This window comes from Neoarius graeffei, chromosome 22 (assembly GCF_027579695.1).
Source record: "Neoarius graeffei isolate fNeoGra1 chromosome 22, fNeoGra1.pri, whole genome shotgun sequence".
Classification (NCBI taxonomy): Eukaryota; Metazoa; Chordata; class Actinopteri; order Siluriformes; family Ariidae; genus Neoarius; species Neoarius graeffei.
The window spans coordinates 17,108,790-17,121,565 of NC_083590.1; the positions used below are offsets into that span (position 1 = coordinate 17,108,790).

A 12,776-nucleotide genomic window follows, 5' to 3' on the forward strand; every position below is an offset into this window, starting at 1 on the left:
CACTAACACACACACACTGTAGTACATACACCAATACTAACATACAGGAATGTGCACACACACACACACACACACACACACTGTAGTACATACACCAATACTAACATACAGGAATGTGCACACACTAACACACACACTGTAGTACATACACCAATACTAACATACAGGAATGTGCACACACTAACCCCACACACACTGTAGTACATACACCAATACTAACATACAGGAATGTGCACACACTAACCCCACACACACTGTAGTACATACACCAATACTAACATACAGGAATGTGCACACACTAACACACACACACTGTAGTACATACACCAATACTAACATACAGGAATGTGCACACACTAACCCCACACACACTGTAGTACATACACCAATACTAACATACAGGAATGTGCACACACTAACCCCACACACACTGTAGTACATACACCAATACTAACATACAGGAATGTGCACACACTAACACACACACACTGTAGTACATACACCAATACTAACATACAGGAATGTGCACACACTAACACACACACACTGTAGTACATACACCAATACTAACATACAGGAATGTGCGCGCGCACACACACACACACACACACACACACACACACTGTAGTACATACACTAATACTAACATACAGGAATGTGCACACACTAACCACACGCACACACTAACCACACACACACACTGTAGTACATACACCAATACAAACATACAGGAATGTGCACACACTAACACACACACACACACACACACACACACACACACACACACACACTGTAGTACATACACCAATACTAACATACAGGAATGTGCACACACTAACACACACACACACACACTGTAGTACATACACTAATACAAACATACAGGAATGTGCACACACACACACACACACACACACTGTAGTACATACACCAATACTAACATACAGGAATGTGCACACACTAACACACACACACACACACACTGTAGTACATACACCAATACAAACATACAGGAATGTGCACACACTAACACACACACACTGTAGTACATACACCAATACTAACATACAGGAATGTGCACACACTAACACACACACACTGTAGTACATACACCAATACTAACATACAGGAATGTGCACACACTAACCACACACACACTGTAGTACATACACCAATACTAACATACAGGAATGTGCACACACACACACACACACACACACACACACACACACACACACACACACACTGTAGTACATACACCAATACAAACATACAGGAATGTGCACACACTAACACACACACACTGTAGTACATACACCAATACTAACATACAGGAATGTGCACACACTAACACACACACACACACTGTAGTACATACACCAATACTAACATACAGGAATGTGCACACACTAACACACACACACTGTAGTACATACACCAATACTAACATACAGGAATGTGCACACACTAACACACACACACACACTGTAGTACATACACCAATACTAACATGCAGGAATGTGCACACACTAACCACACACACACACTGTAGTACATACACCAATACAAACATACAGGAATGTGCACACACTAACCACACACACACACACACACTGTAGTACATACACCAATACAAACATACAGGAATGTGCATACACTAACCACACACACACACTGTAGTACATACACCAATACAAACATACAGGAATGTGCATACACTAACCACACACACACACACTGTAGTACATACACCAATACTAACATACAGGAATGTGCATACACTAACCACACACACACTGTAGTACATACACCAATACAAACATACAGGAATGTGCACACACTACACACACACACACACACACACACACTGTAGTACATACACCAATACTAACATACAGGAATGTACACACACACACACACACACACACACACACTGTAGTACATACACCAATACTAACATACAGGAATGTGCATACACTAACCACACACACACTGTAGTACATACACCAATACAAACATACAGGAATGTGCACACACTACACACACACACACACACACACACACTGTAGTACATACACCAATACAAACATACAGGAATGTGCACACACTAAACACACACACACTGTAGTGCATACACCAATACAAACATACAGGAATGTGCACACACTACACACACACACACACACACACACACGCACACTGTAGTACATACACCAATACAAACATACAGGAATGTGCACACACTACACACACACACACTGTAGTACATACACCAATACTAACATACAGGAATGTGCACGCACACACACACACACACACACACACACACACACTGTAGTACATACACCAATACAAACATACAGGAATGTGCACACACACACACTGTAGTACATACACCAATACAAACATACAGGAATGTGCACACACTACACACACACACACTGTAGTACATACACCAATACTAACATACAGGAATGTGCGCACACACACACACACACTGTAGTACATACACCAATACAAACATACAGGAATGTGCACACACTAACGCACACACACTGTAGTACATACACCAATACAAACATACAGGAATGTGCACACACTACACACACACACACTGTAGTACATACACCAATACTAACATACAGGAATGTGCACACACTACACACACACACACTGTAGTACATACACCAATACTAACATACAGGAATGTGCACGCACACACACACACACACACACACTGTAGTACATACACCAATACAAACATACAGGAATGTGCACACACTAAACACACACACACTGTAGTACATACACCAATACTAACATACAGGAATGTGCACACACTAAACACACACACACTGTAGTACATACACCAATACTAACATACAGGAATGTGCACACACTAACACACACACACTGTAGTACATACACCAATACAAACATACAGGAATGTGCACACACACACACACACACACTGTAGTACATACACTAATACAAACATACAGGAATGTGCACACACTAAACACACACACACTGTAGTACATACACCAATACTAACATACAGGAATGTGCACACACTAACACACACACACTGTAGTACATACACCAATACTAACATACAGGAATGTGCGCGCGCACACACACACACTGTAGTACATACACTAATACAAACATACAGGAATGTGCACACACACACACACACACTGTAGTACATACACCAATACTAACATACAGGAATGTGCACACACTAACACACACACACACACACACTGTAGTACATACACCAATACAAACATACAGGAATGTGCACACACTAACACACACACACTGTAGTACATACACCAATACTAACATACAGGAATGTGCACACACTAACACACACACACTGTAGTACATACACCAATACTAACATACAGGAATGTGCACACACTAACCACACACACACACTGTAGTACATACACCAATACTAACATACAGGAATGTGCACACACACACACACACACACACTGTAGTACATACACCAATACAAACATACAGGAATGTGCACACACTAACACACACACACTGTAGTACATACACCAATACTAACATACAGGAATGTGCACACACTAACACACACACACACACACTGTAGTACATACACCAATACTAACATACAGGAATGTGCACACACTAACACACACACACTGTAGTACATACACCAATACTAACATGCAGGAATGTGCACACACTAACCACACACACACACTGTAGTACATACACCAATACAAACATACAGGAATGTGCACACACTAACCACACACACACACACACACTGTAGTACATACACCAATACAAACATACAGGAATGTGCATACACTAACCACACACACACACTGTAGTACATACACCAATACAAACATACAGGAATGTGCATACACTAACCACACACACACACACTGTAGTACATACACCAATACTAACATACAGGAATGTGCATACACTAACCACACACACACACTGTAGTACATACACCAATACAAACATACAGGAATGTGCACACACACACACACTGTAGTACATACACCAATACAAACATACAGGAATGTGCACACACACACACACTGTAGTACATACACCAATACAAACATACAGGAATGTGCACACACACACACACACACTGTAGTACATACACTAATACAAACATACAGGAATGTGCACACACTAAACACACACACACTGTAGTACATACACCAATACTAACATACAGGAATGTGCACACACTAACACACACACACTGTAGTACATACACCAATACTAACATACAGGAATGTGCACACACACACACACACACACACACACACACACACACACACACACACACACTGTAGTACATACACTAATACTAACATACAGGAATGTGCACACACACACACACACACACACACACACCAATACTAACATACAGGAATGTGCACACACACACTGTAGTACATACACCAATACTAACATACAGGAATGTGCACACACTAAACACACACACACACACTGTAGTACATACACCAATACAAACATACAGGAATGTGCACACACACACACACACTAACCACACACACTGTAGTACATACACCAATACTAACATACAGGAATGTGCACACACACTCACACACTCACACACACACACACACACACACACACACACACACACTGTAGTACATACACCAATACTAACATGCAGGAATGTGCACACACTAACCACACACACACACACTGTAGTACATACACCAATACTAACATACAGGAATGTGCACACACTAACCACACACACAGTAATACAAACATACAGGAATTTGCGCACACTAATATATATATATATATATATATATATACACACACACACACACACACACACTGTCATACAAACATACAGGAATGTGCGCACACTAATACACACTGTAGTACATAAACATTGTAATGTTCATGCTAATACACGTACTCTCACACTCTACACACTGTAATGCACACACTAATATAGACACACCACACACTAGTGTACACACACTACACACTGTAATGCACACACTAGTGTACATACTCTGTACACACTGTAATGCACACACTAATATAGACACACCACACACTAGTGTACATACTCTGTACACACTGTAATGCACACACTAATATAGACACACCACACACTAGTGTACACACACTGTACACACTGTAATGCACACACTAATATAGACACACCACACACTAGTGTACACACACTATACACACTGTAATGCACACACTAATATAGACACACCACACACTAGTGTACACACACTGTACACACTGTAATGCACACACTAATAGACACACCACACACTAGTGTACACACACTATACACACTGTAATGCACACACTAATATAGACACACCACACACTAGTGTACACACACTGTACACACTGTAATGCACACACTAATATAGACACACCACACACTAGTGTACACACACTATACACACTGTAATGCACACACTAATATAGACACACCACACACTAGTGTACACACACTCTACACACTGTAATGCACACACTAATATAGACACACCACACACTAGTGTACACACACTCTACACACTGTAATGCACACACTAATATAGACACACCACACACTAGTGTACACACACTACACACTGTAATGCACACACTAATATAGACACACCACACACTAGTGTACACACACTACACACTGTAATGCACACACTAATATAGACACACCACACACTAGTGTACACACACTACACACTGTAATGCACGCACTAATATAGACACACCACACACTAGTGTACACACACTACACACTGTAATGCACACACTAATATAGACACACCACACACTAGTGTACACACACTACACACTGTAATGCACGCACTAATATAGACACACCACACACTAGTGTACACACACTACACACTGTAATGCACACACTAGTGTACATACTCTGTACACACTGTAATGCACACACTAATATAGACACACCACACACTAGTGTACACACACTATACACACTGTAATGCACACACTAATATAGACACACCACACACTAGTGTACACACACTATACACACTGTAATGCACACACTAATATAGACACACCACACACTAGTGTACACACACTATACACACTGTAATGCACACACTAATATAGACTCACCACACACTAGTGTACACACACTGTACACACTGTAATGCACACACTAATATAGACACACCAAACACTAGTGTACACACACTGTAATGCACACACTAATATAGACACACCACACACTAGTGTACACACACTACACACTGTAATGCACACACTAGTGTACATACTCTGTACACACTGTAATGCACACACTAATATAGACTCACCACACACTAGTGTACACACACTGTACACACTGTAATGCACACACTAATATAGACACACCACACACTAGTGTACACACACTGTAATGCACACACTAATATAGACACACCACACACTAGTGTACACACACTACACACTGTAATGCACACACTAATATAGACACACCACACACTAGTGTACACACACTCTACACACTGTAATGCACACACTAATATAGACACACCACACACTAGTGTACACACACTCTACACACTGTAATGCACACACTAATATAGACACACCACACACTAGTGTACACACACTCTACACACTGTAATGCACACACTAATATAGACACACCACACACTAGTGTACACACACTCTACACACTGTAATGCACACACTAATATAGACACACCACACACTAGTGTACACACACTCTACACACTGTAATGCACACACTAATATAGACACACCACACACTAGTGTACACACACTCTACACACTGTAATGCACACACTAATATAGACACACCACACACTAGTGTACACACACTACACACTGTAATGCACACACTAATATAGACACACCACACACTAGTGTACACACACTACACACTGTAATGCACACACTAATATAGACACACCACACACTAGTGTACACACACTCTACACACTGTAATGCACACACTAATATAGACACACCACACACTAGTGTACACACACTACACACTGTAATGCACACACTAATATAGACACACCACACACTAGTGTACACACACTCTACACACTGTAATGCACACACTAATATAGACACACCACACACTAGTGTACACACACTACACACTGTAATGCACACACTAATATAGACACACCACACACTAGTGTACACACACACTACACACTGTAATGCACACACTAATATAGACACACCACACACTAGTGTACACACACTACACACTGTAATGCACACACTAATATAGACACACCACACACTAGTGTACACACACTCTACACACTGTAATGCACACACTAATATAGACACACCACACACTAGTGTACACACACTCTACACACTGTAATGCACACACTAATATAGACACACCACACACTAGTGTACACACACTCTACACACTGTAATGCACACACTAATATAGACACACCACACACTAGTGTACACACACTCTACACACTGTAATGCACACACTAATATAGACACACCACACACTAGTGTACACACACTACACACTGTAATGCACACACTAATATAGACACACCACACACTAGTGTACACACACTCTACACACTGTAATGCACACACTAATATAGACACACCACACACTAGTGTACACACACTACACACTGTAATGCACACACTAATATAGACACACCACACACTAGTGTACACACACACTACACACTGTAATGCACACACTAATATAGACACACCACACACTAGTGTACACACACTACACACTGTAATGCACACACTAATATAGACACACCACACACTAGTGTACACACACTCTACACACTGTAATGCACACACTAATATAGACACACCACACACTAGTGTACACACACTATACACACTGTAATGCACACACTTATATAGACACACTAGTGTACACACTCCGTACACACTGTGATGCACGCTTGGTTGTACACTAATGCACACACTAATATAGAGAGACACAATACACACTCATACAAACAGTAATGTACGCATACACAATACACTGTAATGCACACATTAACAAACACGTTTATTACTAATATACTATACTAATACACACACTAATAAACACACAACACACGTATGTTGTGTGTGTGTGTGTGTGTTGAGCTCAGCAGTTTGTGCGTTTCCTGGCTGTGTGTTAATTATTCCCGCTCTGCTGTGTCATGCCTTAAAATAGCCTGTAATCTGCACCCTGTTTATAGTGAAGCGCGAGCGCACACACTTTACTGTACTGCAGTCAGGTTGCCAAATATTATAAAAGCCAATTATTTGTTTAAATTCTCTGAACTCCTCATATATCTAATCTGAGAGACACACATCCATTAAACTACTACTAGTGCTTACACTTCTTTTTCATTCTTTTTCTCCCTCTCCTTTTCATCCTCCTCCTTTTTTCTCAATTTCCTCCTCCACCTCTTCCTCCCCTCATTTTCCTCCTCTTTTTTACCTCCTTAACCTCTTCCTCTTATCCTGCTCCTCCTCTTTTCTTAATTGAAGTATTAGTCAGATCTCCAAATCTCACTCTCAACCCCTGATGTCCTCCTAAACCATTTTCCAAGTCCACTGTAAACCCGTCACATTGTGTGTAAACCCGTGTGTGTGATTACTGTTACCCGTTTTCCACCAAATCAGTTCCAGGGCTGGTTCGGGGCTGGTGCTGGTTCACAACTCGTTCAACTTGCGAGCCAGCTGAGAACCAGTTTGCTTTTCCATAGCTCGCGGTGCTAAGAGAAGACACGTCATTACGTCGCTGTATACATCATTATGTCGCTGTATACATCAGTTACGTCGCTACATTTGCATAAACCTTGGCGCGAATATCGAAGCAAAAACAACGCGGAAGAAGCAGCAGCAACAACAGCAATAATAATGGATGACTTCGCGTTTGTACAGCTGCTGCTTCTCGTTGCTTAAAAATGTCGATCTTTCGTGGTCTCGTTATTGTTGTTGGTCTTAACAACTCCGCCCCCCCCGCTGACATAAGCGGTTCTTTCGTCTGGCCCAGCAGAGAGTTGGTGCTAGCCTGGAACCGGTTTTTCTGGCCCCAGAGCCAGTTCTTTGTCAGTGGAAACAGAAAACCTGGTTCCAAACTAAGCACCGGCCCCGAACCAGCCCTGGAACTGCTTTGGTGGAAAAGGGGCAAGAGACTGTAACCCAACCCTCTTGACTAATACCAGGGAGGGTGTGTGTGTGTAGAGGGTTCAGGAAGAGAGCTCAGTGAAATGATGAGTGAGAGTGACAGGCTGATGGGAGTGAGGGGAATTCCACCAGTCCTATATTAGTGATCAGACACCACCTGCTGGCAGTACCTGAAACTGCAGCCTCTCACTTTAAACTCTGTACACAGGGCTCAATCGGGCTTTTCCCAGAATGTTAGCAATTTTGGGGGTCTAGCAGTGTGTTCATGTGATCTGTTAAAGCCGTCTGTTCATGATCCTAAAGGGTGATGCGTTCTCTGTGCCTGCGTGTGTCACAGATGTTGGAATGGGTCTGCACTTGCAGCGTGTGATGAAGTGTCACTGGCAGGGCCGGCCGCTGGATAAGATCAAACCCATCAAGAAGCTCTCGCTCAAGCACTCAAAGTTCTCTCCGAGCGGCCGTCTCATCGATCCCTCATCATCGTCATCATGCTCTAAAGACAAGCTCAAGCTGACCAGCTCACTCCTCTCCACAGTCCGTAAGTCACACAGTCTCTCTCTCTCTCTCTGTCAGTCATCTGTAACGCGCTTTTATTCATTTTCAGCTGTGTTCTGATGAGTGACTGTGCAGCACACTTGCTGAGGATGAACTGTTAGTCATTCCTATTATTTGTTATTATTATTATTATTATTGGAGGGCATGTGAACGTGGTTTATCGAGTAAAGTTGCTCGGCGAAGTGACCCAGTAGTTGACGTTTACAGAGAATGTGTGCTGTGAGGTGCGAGAGCGCCGAGTTTGGTCTCTGCTCAGCCGTTCATCAGGTTTTAAGTAACAGCGATGAAGATGTGGGGCGTCACCGCGTGACCGCTGCTGAATCATAAACCTTTTCATACCATTCGCAAATCACAGCTCTGGATTTAAACACAGCATACGTGACTAATGTACTGTCCTTTCGAAACATCGTCACATGAGTCGTTGTTCTCATCTCGTCGGGATTATTTTGGCCCCGTCACTCGGCACCATTAATTGTCTTAACGCTCCTGACAGGAAACGTCATACGATTTGTGTCCAGCTCCATTGTTCCTATAGAAACATTAAAGTGTTAGAATAAGTGCTCCTGTCAGAGCCGCTGTTCTAGGAAATTAATCAACACCTTCTGACCGGTCAGGATCCAGTATTGTTCTGGGGTGAAATTGCAGTGTGGCTCTTGTGATTGACGTCAGTTACATTACGTTCGAGGCATTTAGCAGAAGCTCTGATCCAGAGTGATGTCCAGCACACCCAGAGCAGTCAGGGGGTCGATGCCTTGCTCAGGGGAGCTTCAGCCATTCCTGCTGGTTCAGGGAATCGAACTGGTGACCTTTTGGTCCCAAAGCTGCTGCTCTAATCTTTAGGCCATGACTTTCTCCAGTGACAACTCCACTGTGTGTGTGTGTGTGTGTGTCAGGTTTTTCCCATCACAGAATGAGATCGGAGAAGCTGTATCATCACCAGCAGAGTGACGGCGAGTCTCGTCAGCTGTACAGAGCAGAGCGCAGTCACACGCGCAAGAGAGCCCGAGAGCACTCACTGGAGCGCGACAGTAAGCACACACTTCGATTTTTATATATAACACACACACACACACACTCCATATAAACAATTTTACACACTCTCTCATTCTTTGTTCCCCTCTCTTTCTCTGTCTGTCACATTCTCTGGCTGTCTCTCTCTTATTCTCTTTGTCCCCCTTTCTCTGTCTGTTTCTTATTCTCTTTGTCCCCCTTCTCTGTCTCTCTTATTCTTTGTCCCCCTTTCTCTGTCTGTCTCTCTCTTATTCTCTGTCCCCCTTTCTCTTTCTCTCTCCTCTTATTCTCTTTGTCCCCCAATCTCTCTCTCTCATTTGTCACCCCTTCTCTGTCTCGCCCTTATTCTTTGTCCCCCCCCTTCTGTCTCTCTCTCATTCTCTTGACCCCCCCCCCCGCGTCTGTCTCCCTCTGTGTACAGATGTCAGTAAGGTGTATATGGAGGTGGCGAGTCCAAGTTCCTCTCTGACCACGCCCACTCTCAGTCCTATAGTGAGACAGTTGTCGTCCTCTGAGAGTCCAACACCCTGCAGTCTCACCACAACACCGGTAATCAATCTCTCTCTCTCTCTCTCTCTCTCTCTCACACACACGAGACTGGTTCTGATGTAATGCATCTGATATACGGTACTGTCTCTGACACTGGTACACCAGCACCACCTAGTGGTGTCCTGTGGAGAAGCACTGATGTGTTCATTATACTCAGCTTAGACATCAGCTCCTGAGTTAAAGCAGAACACCATTAAAGCTGGAATCCTGTGTGTGTGTGTGTGTGTGTGAGAGCAGCAGGCACAGCGTAAGAGGAGAGTGGAGAGCTCGTTTGACATCAACAACATCGTCATCCCCATGTCTGTGGCGGCGACCACCCGAGTGGAGAAACTGCAGTACAAAGAGATCCTCACGCCCAGGTTACTTACACACACACACACCTCACAGGTGGATTTCCTGTGTGCTTCAGATGAATCAGTGTGTTTAATCTCTCCTTGTGTGTGTGTGTGTGTGTGTGTGTGTGTGTAGTTGGAGAGAAGTGAATGTCATGGCCAATCACATTTCTGAGGAGGATGATGCAGTGGAAGTGAGCAGTGCTTACACACACACACACCCACCCACCCCTTTCTCACCCTCATCTATGGCCCATATGGCACATTTATATACCCGCGTGTGTGTGTGTGTGTGTGTGTGTCAGATTGAAGATTTATCAGATGCAGCGTTTTCTCAGCTTCACCTCCTGTATGAAGAGCAGGAACGTTCTCGCTGGAGTTGGACATCCAGTTCTGTTGCCAAGAGGCGGGGAAGCCGGTCAGTCATGCTCCCTCACTCACCAATTTATATAAAGTTCTGTGAGCTGGAGACTGTATATGAAAGGTGCATTTGGAGTCTCCTATATCATGAGTAAAGATGAATAGATGCTGCACCAGATGCTTAAAAACACATCTCGCATCATAGAGAGTCAGAAACGAGTCCAAACCCAGTTTCTAACTGTTTCTTTAAACAGATAATTAAAACCAGAACTGGTTGTACACTGCTGAGAGGAAACAGGGGTGACCTTGACCCAGTCACTCTGCTCATTCTCGTTCCTTTCACCGTTTCCTGTAGTAGCGCTGCTCACCAGTACAACTACAGTGTCTGTACGGGGGTGTAGTTTTGTAGCTCCGCCCACTTCAAATCATTCAGAAAGGGGGGGGAATCAGAAAATCTTTCAGCTGCAAAATAAAATGGATAAACAGAACCACAGCAGTGTTTCTTTTGTGGCCGGTGGTAAATCCAGCAGAGTGAGGAGATAATTATGAAAATAAATTGCCCGAGGCTGTTTGACCCTCAGGGTGCTGGATTTAAAAATAGCTTCAGTCTGCTGTTTTTATTGTTGCTGTTACTATGGTTACAGCATGAACAGTGCAAGCGGCATTGTTCCGGCTAATGAAAATTAAATCCAACACCCTTTAACCAGATACAGAAATACAGAACGTGTATAAATCTTG

The 12,776-nt window shown here is 43.0% G+C and overlaps 1 protein-coding gene across 6 annotated transcripts in view; it reads left to right on the forward strand.

Moving 5' to 3' along the window:
- Nucleotides 1–12,776, forward strand: part of kansl1b (KAT8 regulatory NSL complex subunit 1b) — a 151,529-nt gene that overhangs the window by 135,562 nt on the left and 3,191 nt on the right. For all 6 annotated transcript variants that reach the window (XM_060904457.1, XM_060904458.1, XM_060904460.1 and 3 more), the window contains 6 exons: nt 9,569–9,769; nt 10,680–10,814; nt 11,219–11,346; nt 11,584–11,705; nt 11,815–11,872; nt 11,984–12,096. In XM_060904457.1, the coding sequence (XP_060760440.1) occupies nt 9,569–9,769; nt 10,680–10,814; nt 11,219–11,346; nt 11,584–11,705; nt 11,815–11,872; nt 11,984–12,096 (757 nt within the window). The remainder of the gene's footprint in view (nt 1–9,568; nt 9,770–10,679; nt 10,815–11,218; nt 11,347–11,583; nt 11,706–11,814; nt 11,873–11,983; nt 12,097–12,776) is intronic.